General features: G+C 41.0%; 1 protein-coding gene across 4 annotated transcripts in view; it reads left to right on the top strand.

Annotated features, from left to right (window-relative positions):
- The window catches only part of srpra (SRP receptor subunit alpha), a 71874-nt gene that overhangs the window by 43538 nt on the left and 17197 nt on the right, over positions 1-11139 (top strand). For 3 of the 4 annotated variants that reach the window (XM_043676898.2, XM_043676895.2, XM_043676897.2), the window contains 3 exons: positions 2733-2875; positions 8832-9000; positions 9515-9671. In XM_043676898.2, the coding sequence (XP_043532833.1) occupies positions 2733-2875; positions 8832-9000; positions 9515-9671 (469 nt within the window). The remainder of the gene's footprint in view (positions 1-2732; positions 2876-8831; positions 9001-9514; positions 9672-11139) is intronic. The other variant, XM_043676896.2, reaches the window with a different exon arrangement.

The raw sequence follows: 11139 nt of genomic DNA, 5'->3' as shown, positions 1-11139 counted from the left end.
CCAGTTCAAGTTCAAGCAATGTCATTATAAAAGTTCACCATTAACCTCCTTGCTTTTGCACTTGGTTTTTATTTGTGATTTTTCAATCTGCCCTTCCATCTTCAAAAACTTGTGCACATGCCCACAGTTGTCTCTACTCCAGCATCTCTTTAAAAACATTCGTTCTTCCAATCAAAATATATTCAATTGGCACTTCTCTGCATTAAATGTAATCTATTACTTGTCTGCCCATTTCATCACCATATGTGTGTCCAGTTGAAGTTTTTCCTTACCCTTCTTGCAGCTCATAATAGGAGCAAGAATAGGCCATTCAGCCTGTCAGAATGTGCTCCCATTCAATGCAATCATGAATCGTACATTTATCAAATAAAAGATTAAACTTCAGTGCCTTTTCCTATCCCATAACCCTGTCTGCCTTTGGTCATCAGAAATTTATTAATATCTAGTTTAACCTCAAAGTTTGACCTTTACAGCCATTTGTGGTAAAGAATTCCAAAGGTTTACAACCAGAGTAAAACAATTTCTCCTCATCACAGTCTTATATGGCATACCTCATATTATTAAATTGTGCCCTCACAGTTCTAGAGCACCCCATCCTCCTCCCCAGTGAGGGGAAGGGGAAAGTTTAAAGGTGATGTCCAAGGCAAGTTTTTTTTTTACACAAAAGGTGGTAGATGCCTGCAATATACCAGGGATGTGGTAGAAATTGATACAGTAGCAGCGTTTGAGGCATTCGAGTAGAAATGTAAACAGGCAGAGAATAAAGGGATACAGACCATGTGCAGGCAGCTGGGATTAGTTTAGAATGGCATCATGGTCAGCATATATATCGTGAACCAAAGGACCTGTTCCTGTGCAGTACTGTTCTGTTGTGTTCTAGAGAATTCCTGCCTAGTTTGCCCAGTCTGTCTTTGTAGAGCAGTCCTGCTATTCTGGGAACAAATCTGGGTGAGCTTTCATTGCGCTTCCTTGATGGCAATAATATCCTTCCTGAAATGGAAACCATATTGCCACCAGGTGCAGTCTAGTCAAGTTCCTAAACAATTGAAGCAAGACTTCACTACTCCTGTACTCAAAACCTTTTGCAATGAAGGTCAACATTTCGTTAGCCTTCCTGATAGCTTTCTGCACCTGCATGTTAGCCGTCAGTGACTTATTGATAAGGATATCTAGGTGTTTTTGTACATCTTCGCTTTGCAACCTCAAACCATTTAAAAATACTCTGAACAATACTGTCTCACTAAAGTGGACAACCACACTCTTTTTTCACATTAAGTTACATTTGCCAGTTCTTTTCCATTCACTAAGCCTGTCAAAAACCCCTCTTTCACAACACACTCCACGTAGCTTTGTATTATCTGTAAAAGTATTATTGTACAAGTTTAAGCTTTTCACTATATTTTACCAAGTTGTTCAGTGCAGAGTACAAGTGACAATAAATCATCATTCATTCATTTGTAAATTTGCAAATCTTGCATTTGATCCCCTTCTCCAAATCTTTGATATATACTGTGAAACGCTGGAGACCAAGTAATGATCCTTGTGATACCCCATAACCTAGCCTGCTACTGCGAGAATGGCCAATTTATTCATATTCTGTGTTTTGTCTGCTCGCCAATCGTTAATCCATGCCAGTGTGTCTCTTCCTGTCCCATGTGCTTTAATTTTTCTGACTGGCTTCCTCTGGGGGAAATTATCAAAAGCCTTCTAAAAATCTAGACCTGTCCATCAGTAGTTCTTTATGATTTTCATAGTGATATGTTGCAAATCCCAAAGTTTGTCAAATGTGATTTCTCAATATTTCTAAGTTTTGTATTGCTTACATTTGAAAGCGTGCCCTGGACACTCAAATCTAGGCTATTAGTATAGTTAAAGAAAAGTAGTGTCCTGATACTGACATTGGTAGTTCCAATGTATACCATCCACAAGTCCTGAAACCAATTATTTGTCTCTATTCTGATTCCTGTCAGTCAACCGGTTTCATATCTTTGCTTCTGCTGCTCATTTTGTTGCATGCTGATAAACCTGTGACAATTTGAGATGTCTTATGAATGTCCATGTGCACTACATAACTGTTTCATTTTGCTTTCAATATCTTTCGTCATTTTGGCGGCTGTGGCTTTGTTTGTTCCACCATTATCCTCCGATGGAAATAGATTTTTACAGAAGCTGAACTTGTCTTTTGAAGAGAGCCCATTTTCTGGCATAGGTTTGCCAGTAATCTTTGGTTACATTTGATAAACCCCTGTTGACAAGTAAGTATACATATTATAGATCAAGAGAGGATCATCCTTCACTGTGAATCCCTCTTAAAGTAGAATAACTAGCTTGCTTTCCACTGCTTAGACTTTTCTATTGGGATCAGATACTGGCCACGTCCTTTAGAGCTACCAAAGGAGAGAGTCCTTATAGAATCCCCACAGTGTGGAAACAGGCTGTTCGCCCCAACAAGTCCACACCCTACTCCATAACCCTGCATTTCCTCTGGCTCGTACAACTAACATACACATCCCCGGACACTATGGGCAAGTTAGTATGGCCAATCCACCTAACTTGTACATCTTTCGACTGCATTATGGAAAGTGTAGATGTACAAAAAAATGTACTTCTCTCAATGTAGAAAAGTAATATCATGACAATGTTGCCGTTGTTTTTTAAAAATGCTTTCTTTTGTCCATTTCTGATTGGATAATTCTACTCTCGATCTATTCTGTTTTGTTGGTGGTCTTCAGAGCTGCTGAGGTACGCACCAAAGGAAAAGCACCTTCTGTAATGAAGACATTTGAACAATCCGATAAATCAAAGAAAACTGTGAAATCTATGATAGAAGTCCGTGGAGAAAAGGGGAAGGAGAACAAGAAGAACAAGAAAGATGGTATGTAATGGTCTGTTGCAGAGGAAGTTGCTCAGATTGTTTATTGCGCTGCAGTGAAGGAAACAGATGTGATTAAACAGGGTGCTGAGTAAGGAAGGTAGCAAATTATCAGAGAGCACTGTCTTTACTGGAAGGTAAACCTTTGTTTCATGAGGCAGGAATCTAATTGTCAGAAAATGTTCATTACTTTCTCTATGTTGCTTCCTATGTTCATACTTCTTTGGAGTTACTGGTTGGATCAGATACATTGTATAGAGCACCTAATGAGGCAGGAATGAAATTTCTGTCTAATGTCAGGAGGCATTGCTGCTTATTCTGTGTCTCAAGAGGGAAGTTTGTGCAGATGGGTGTTCTTAAATTGGCAGCAGGAGGCAACTACACTTGTTTGTATGCAGATATTTGTAATGCTTGAGTAATGCACTATCCAATTTAATATCTCAGCTAAATGTTCCACTGTGATGTGTCACAAGGTTTAAAACCTTGTTCTCTGGGCAAGAATCCCCCTCTTGAGTGGGAGGGGGAGTTATGTCTATAACTGTCCTGGTGTTTCCTAGTGGTAAGAATGTGTCAGTCTGCCATGTTTGTGGAGGTGGTTGTCGAAAGTGCAGAAAAAGAAAAATTTAGTTTTGATGAAGCCAGTTGTGAAGAGACTTTCTAATGAGAAGACTAATGATCTCATTTCCAGTCAGAATTAGTTGATCTTGGGCAGGAAAATTTTGAAATAGAATTAAATGTCATCCACGACACAGAAGAACAGTAAGTAAGTCAGGAACCACTTGGCTCTTTCCTTGCTGAAAAATAAAGGTGATTTTGGATGTAAAGTGCTGCACACATCCCAGTAATAAACATTGATATAAGGGAGCCACTGGTTGCATGCCAGCTAATTCACAAATGCAAGGTGGCAGTTAGAGCAGCACTACAAAAACAGAAGAGAATTGTATAGCATCATGATGGCCAATAATAATTCTTTTTGAAATATAAACATTGTTGTAATTTGGAATACACAGCAAGCTTCCACAAACAGCAAAGCAATAATGACTAGAATTTGTATTTTACCCATGTTGATTGAGGGATAAATATTAACCAGGTTCCTGGGGAGATCTCTGAGTCTTCAAATAGCTCACTGAGATATGACGTGCACAGAAGAGGGGAAATGGGGTAATGGTTTAATTTGCTATCTGAAAGACCCTGTCACAGTGCCTCAGCAGTGCATTGGAGTGTCCACCTAGATTTTGTGCTCAAATTCCCAGGGTCTTGTGAAATGGTTAATCTGCTACTGCTAAGACATGGCTAGCAAAAGTCAGTTTCATGTTAGAAATAAACTTACATACAACAAAATTAGAAAAAATACATGGAAAAAGTTAAAATTAATTACTTGTTAATCATTGGAGCATTTGAGTGCGAGAGTCCACTTTTTTTTTTAAAGCTTGGATACTGTTGTGGGGGATGACTTAAACCAGGGGCATGCAGTGGGGTGCAGGTCTCTGGCACAGTGTCTGTCCCTGTTCCACAGAAAGGAAGGGGGAAAGGAGGAGAGGGTTAGTCATTGGGGACACAACAGTTAGAGGGTCAGATAGAAGGTTTGTTGGGAGTGAACGAGACTTACGGTTGATGTGTTGCCTCCCAGGTGCCAAGGTCCGTGATGACTGATTGTGTCTTTGGGGCCCTGAAGGGAGAGGGTGACCAGCCCCAAGTCGTGGTCCACATAGGTACCAACGACATAGATAGAAAGAGGGATAGGAATGTAAGGCAGGATTTCAGGGAGTTAGGGTGGAAGCTAAGAGTTAAAACAAACAGAGTTGTTATCTCTGGTTTGTTACCCGTGTCAAGGAAGGAATAGAGGGAGATATTAGCTGAGCACGTGGCTGCAGGGATGGTGCAGGAGGGAGGGTTTCAGGTACATGGATAATTGGGGTTCATTCTGGGGAAGGTGGGACCTCTACAAACAGGATGAGTGGGAAATTTGCTGGTGCTATTGGGTGCGTTTAAACTAGCTCAGCAGGAGGATGGGAATCGGAGGTGTGATTAGATTAGATTAGATTAGATTACAGTGTGGAAACAGCCCCTTCGGCCCAACAAGTCCACACCGACCCGCCGAAGCGAAACCCACCCATACCCCTACATTTACCCCTTACCTAACACTACAGGCAATTTAGTATGGCCAATTCACCTGACATCTTTGGACTGTGGGAGGAAACCGGAGCACCCGGAGGAAACCCACGCAGACACTGGGAGAACGTGTAAACTCCACACAGTCAGTCGCCTGAGGCGGGAATTGAACCCGGGTCTCTGGCGCTGTGAGACAGCAGTGCTAACCACTGTGCCACCGTGCCGCCCACAAATGGTTACAGTGCACAGGAAGATGAGAGTAGGGAGGGCATGGACAGGATTTCACAGTCACAGGAATGTGCTGGTAGACAGCAAGCTGGTATGAAGTGTGTCTACTTCAATGCCACATGTATCCAAAATAAGATAGGTGAGCTTGCAGCATGGATAGGTATCTGGGACTTTGAAGTTGTAGCCATTTCGGAGACATGGATAGAGCAGGGTGAGGAATGGATGTTGCAGGTTCCAGGATTTAGATCTTTCATTAAGAACGGGGAAGGTGTGGCCTTGTTAGTCAAAGACATTGTAACGGTGGCTTAAAGAACTTCTGACTGCCTGACCTGCTGTACTTTTCCAGCAACACACACACAACTCTGATCTTCAGCATCTGCAGATCTCACTTTCTCTTTTTGGTGAGGACTAGTCTACTGAGGTGTTATGGGCTGAGTTTAGAAACAGGAGAGGAGAGGTTACACTGCTGGGAGCTTTTTATGGGCCTTTGCAGAGTTCCAGGGATGTGGAGCAGAGGATCGGCAAAACTATTCTGGGTAGGAGTGAAAGGAACAGGGTGGTCATTTTGGGGGACTTTAACTTCCCAATATTGAAAATGCTATAACTCTAGTAGTCGGATGGATCAGTTTTTGTCCAATGTGTGCAGGAGGGTTTTCTGACACAGTATGTTCAAGGGTCGACAAGAGGGAAGGTCACACTGGATCTGGTGCTTGCTAATTAATCAGGCCAGGTGTTTGATATAGAGGGAGGTGAGCACTTTGGAGAGAGTGACCATAATTCAGTTACATTTAGATTAGCGATGGAAAGGGATAGATACATGCCACAGGGCAAGAGTTATCAATGGGGCAAGAGCAATTATAATGCGATTAGGCAAGACTTAGGATGCATAGAATGGGGTAACAAAATGCAGGGGATAGGGACAATTGAAATGTGGAGCTGGTTTAAGGAACCGATATTGCGTGTCCTTGATAGGTATGTCCCTGTCAGGCAAGGAGGAAGTGATAAGCTAAGGGAACTGTGGTTTACTAAAGAAATCTTATCTCTTGTTAAGCGGAAGAAGGAGGCTTATGTGAAGTTGAGAAGAGATGGTTCAGATGAGGTGATGGAAAGTTACAGATTAGCTAGGAAGGATTTAAAGACAGGGTTAAGAAGAGCAAGGAGAGCACATAAGCACTCTTTAGCAGGTAGAATAAAGGAGAACCCTAAAGCTTTCTATGGGTCTGTGAGGAATGAAAGGATGACTATGGTAGGAATAGGGCCAGTCAAAGACAGAAGTGGGAAGTTGTGTGTGGACCCTGTGGAGATCGGAGAGGTGCTAAATGAATATTTCTCATCTGTTTTCACTCAGGAAAAGGAGAATATTGTAGGGGAGAAGAATGAGATATGGGATATTAAACTAGAAAGAATTGAGGTTAGTAAGGAAGAGGTATTACCACTTCTAGAAGGAGTGAAAGTAGAGAAGACCTCTGGGTCAGATGGGATTTATCCGAGCATTCTCTGGGAAGCTAGGGAGAAGGTGTTGGAGCCTCTGGCTTTGATCTTTGAGTGGTCATTGTCTGCAGGTTTAGTACCAGAGCGCTGGAGGATTGCAAATGTTGTTCCATGACCCAGGTAATTATAGACAAGTGAGCCTTATGTCTGTTGTAGGACAAGTCTTGGGAAAGAATTATAAGAGAGAATTTATAATCATCTAGCAAGCAACAATTTGATTGGAGATAGTCAACATGGTTTCGTCAAGGGCAGGCCATGTCTCACAAACCTCATTGAGTTTTTTGAGAAGGTCACCAAGCATGTAAATGAGGGTAGGGCAGTTGACGTGATATACATGGACTTCAGTAAGGCCTTTGATAAGGTTCTACATGGTAGGCTGTTGGAGAAAATGCAAAGGCAAGGGGTTGTGCATGATTTAGCAGTTTGGATTAGGAACTGGCTTTCTGTAAGAAGACATCAAGTGGTGCTTGATGGAAAATATTCAGCCTGGAGTCAGTGGTATGCCACAAGGATCTGTTCTGGGACCACTGCTGTTTGTCATTTTTATAAATGACTTGGATACAGGCATAAGTGAATGGGTTAGTAAGTTTGCAGATGACACTAAAATCGGTGGAGTGGTAGACAGTGTGAAAGAATGTTGCAGGGGGGCTTGGATAAATTGCAGAATTGGGCAGAGATGGCAAATGGAGTTCAATGCAGATAAATGTGAGGTGATTCACTTTGGGAAGAATAATAGGAAGTTGGAATACTGAGTCAGTGGAAAGGTTCTTGGTAGTGTGAATATGCAGAAGGATGTACATAGACTCCAAGTTGCCACCCAGGTTGATAGTGCGGTTAAGAAGGCATACGGTGTGTTAGGTTTTATTGATTGGGATTGAGTTCTGGAGCAATGATTTCATGCTGCAACTATACAAAATGCCAGTGTGGCCGCATTTGGCATGTTGTGTACAGTACTGGTCACCCCATTACAGGAAGGATGTGGAAGCATTGGAAAGGGTACAGAGGAGATTTACCAGGATGTTGCCTGGTCTGGAGGGAAGGTTTTATGAGGAAAGGCTGAGTGTCTTGGGTCTGTTCTCATTGGAGAGAAGAAAACTCAGAGGGGATTTGATAGAGATATACAATATGATCAGAGGATTAGATAGGGTGGACAGTGAAAGTCTTTTTCCTAGGATGATGACGTTGGTTTGTACGAGGGGACACAGCTGCAAATTGAGGAGTGATAGATTTAAGACAGATGTCAGAGGCAGGTTCTTCATTTGGAGAGTGGTATGGGTGTGGAATGTCCTGTCTGCTAGTGTAGTTAACTCAGCCACATTGGGGACATTTAAACAATCCTTGGATAATGATGGGATAGTGTTGGGGGATGGGCTTAGATTCGTTCATAGGTCGGCGCAACATCGAGGGCCAACGGGCCTATTCTCCCCTCTGTTGTTCTATGTTACTACTTGAGTTTAGGATTCTGGAGTTATTGACCAGTTGTGAACCTGTCATATTCTCTTCCTCATTATTGATATTGCTGATCATGAGAATGATCCAGTGATATATCAATCCCTGCAATTCAGTTTGAAGAAGATATCCAAGAATATTGATGAATGCAATGTTCCTGATCCTACCCACTCTTGTAGTTCCTGATTGTTGGAGATGTGATATCTAGGGCATAGCTACTTCACCTAATTGGCGCTGCTAATTTCTGATTCTCCGTAACATTAGAGTATCGGTGTTGGTGAGTAGTTGAATCATGAAGATATTGTCAGATCTGACTTTACCTAATTCCTAATGTGGGCAGTTTACAGTGATCATTGAATAAAAATGACCAGGTAGGGTAAGTTTGGAATGCTTGTTTGGAATGCCTGTCTGCGATGGGGTACTAGTGCTTGCTAACATAGCCCCAGCAATAATACTTGCTCTGATGGTGTACTTTTCCAGCTGTCTTGATTCAGTAATTCACTTATTTTCTTTTCCTTTCTCACTGTGAGAACATCACAGACTTGATGGGCAATTACATGAGAGTTCATTACACTTTTTTTTTTGTCCATACTTGGATTTTTCTTTCTATTTTTTTAATCTCTCTCCCCTTTTTTTCCTGTATTTACTTTTTCTCTTTTCCTTCATCTGTCACATCCAGCACCTGTACAAGATGCACCGGAAAAGAAAATGGAAGGTCAGGTAAAGGCTCCTGCACCGGTGGCTGCAGGAGATGCCAACCAAAATGGTTTGACTCAGGAAGAAATCATCCAGAGGAATAGGGAGGAATTTTTCCGTAAAAGACAGGGGAAAGATAAAAAAGAAAGCAGGTGAGAAGACACCTTATTTCTGAGGGAGTATATCTTTGAGTTAACTAGCTGATTGTATTTGCTCTGTTTACCTGATGGGTAATGCTATAATAATAAAACCTGTTGTTTTTGCTCATTCGAAGAGGCACTTGTGGCTTGTTACAAGGACAGTTTAGACTACCTCTGCTAAACTTTGTTATTGCATGTATGTTATAGAAAAAAACTCTTGCATATTCATGTAATACACTTCATAACACTTTGGTGAATTTAATTTGACAATGCTAATCAAAGGCTTGTAATTTTGCTGGGAACATTTGATTTGCAGAATGCATGATTATCTGGTAATTAATCCTAACATTTACTTTAGGAACTTGTAATCCTTTGCCAAACATGGGAATGTCATCAGACCATGCAATTGCTTCCTAATTTATTGATTTGTCTCTTCCAGTCATTCATTTTCCAACATAAGTTTATGAGATGATGGTATATAGAGATTGACTGCAGTAATGTGTCTCTCTCACTCCATGAACTGCAGCAGCAAGTCCCCTAAGCCAACAAAGCCGAAAACCCGTCGTGTCTGGCCACTGGATTCCAACAAAACTAATGCCAAAGATCTTGACTACAGCGAGAAACTTGTCAATGGTCAATCCAGCACCTATGCCAATAATGGAGGTGACACCAGTGTAGATATGGTATGTTTACTCATTATTGACTGTGCTGATCTTTCAGTATTGATCATTGGCCCTCTAAGTGGAACAGTACTTTGTCGTTATTTTATTTCCACAAGCAAATTTTGCACAATTGCAAATGGGTAAAAAAGGCTCAAAATTTTGGGTGTAATTTCCAAGTTTGTGAATATCTTGAGATTGGCACAATGTAGACTTATACTAGTTAAAATGGGTGCAGAACACAAAATGTTAATAGCATATAATATGCAAAGAAGACTGGGGATGTAGAAAGGAGCAGTGTGACAAAATGTAAAAGCATAGAAACAAACCTGTAGAAGGAAGAGTCATTGGTGAAAAACCTATTTAACAAGACTTCTTTTTATATATAGAATTATGCTTAGACCTTACTTGGAGGATGTGCAGTATAGTTGTTGTCTCCATTTTATAAAACAATAGAGGAACTGGAACAAGGTGCTAAAAACGATTGGCAAAAATTACACCAAGCTCAGGTGATATCCCTATTAAGAACCAAAGAACATGCAGGCTTTTTTCTATCTGCAGCAGCAAGTCCCCTAAGGTTTGATATGGTAGATGTGGAGATTCTCAATGAGAGCAGAATAAGGGGCCTTAAATATAACTCAGTGCCTAATAAATGCAACAGGGTTTCAGAAGAAACTTCACCTGAAAGGGATTAGAATTTGGAATTTGCTACCACAGGAGGTAGTATAGGTAAGTAGCATAGGTGCATTCTAGTGGAAGTCAAAACATCTGATGCTGGAAAAGCACAGCCAGTCAGGAGAGTCGATGTTTTGAGCATAAGCCCTTCATCAGGTATTCCAGCATCTGCAGTCCACACTTTCTCCTAGATTCTAGTGGAAGCTAGATAAACCCAAGGGAGAAAGCAAAGTTATGCTGATGGAATTAGATGCTATAGGCATTTTTTTTTTTTGCAAAGGCCCTTGCATATGTGGGTAGTATGATGTCTTGACTTAGGTTTGTAACTGCAACTTCTTTATTCTTTTGAGAGCCTTTGGGTATTTTTTCACTTTTGTATCTTTGCGTCTTTATGCTATGTTTAACCTGATGTAAAGCTGAGACTGCAAAGATGTCATCAATTGTCAGGTTTTTACTGACACCAGGATAGTCAGCTACAAAATTTTAACAAGGCCTAGCTTGTCCCTCCAGCTTGTCTTTTCCTTCCACAGGCAATTAGTTTGGGCAGTCACTGGGCATGCTAGCTGATCTCTTGCAGTGTACCTTAAAAATGTATGAATTATTAAATAAGGTCAGTTTAAAAGAAATATAGATGTAGATTACTGTGTAAAACAAAAATTACTTGTGCACAAAGCACTTGGGCCTAGTTTTAGAAAAAAACCTAGAAACATAAACAAAATATAGGTGCTGAAGTTGGCCATTCAGCCCTTCAATCCTGCATCACCATTCACTATGATCATGGCTGATCATGCAATTTCAGTATTGCACTCCCACTTTC

The sequence above is a fragment of the Chiloscyllium plagiosum genome, unplaced genomic scaffold, assembly GCF_037043375.1.
Source record: "Chiloscyllium plagiosum isolate Xiang-an unplaced genomic scaffold, Cpla_swu_hap1 HiC_scaffold_29, whole genome shotgun sequence".
In the NCBI taxonomy this organism is placed as follows: Eukaryota; Metazoa; Chordata; class Chondrichthyes; order Orectolobiformes; family Hemiscylliidae; genus Chiloscyllium; species Chiloscyllium plagiosum.
The sequence above is the reverse complement of the archived record's forward strand: the minus strand, read 5'-3'. Positions and strand labels throughout refer to the sequence as shown.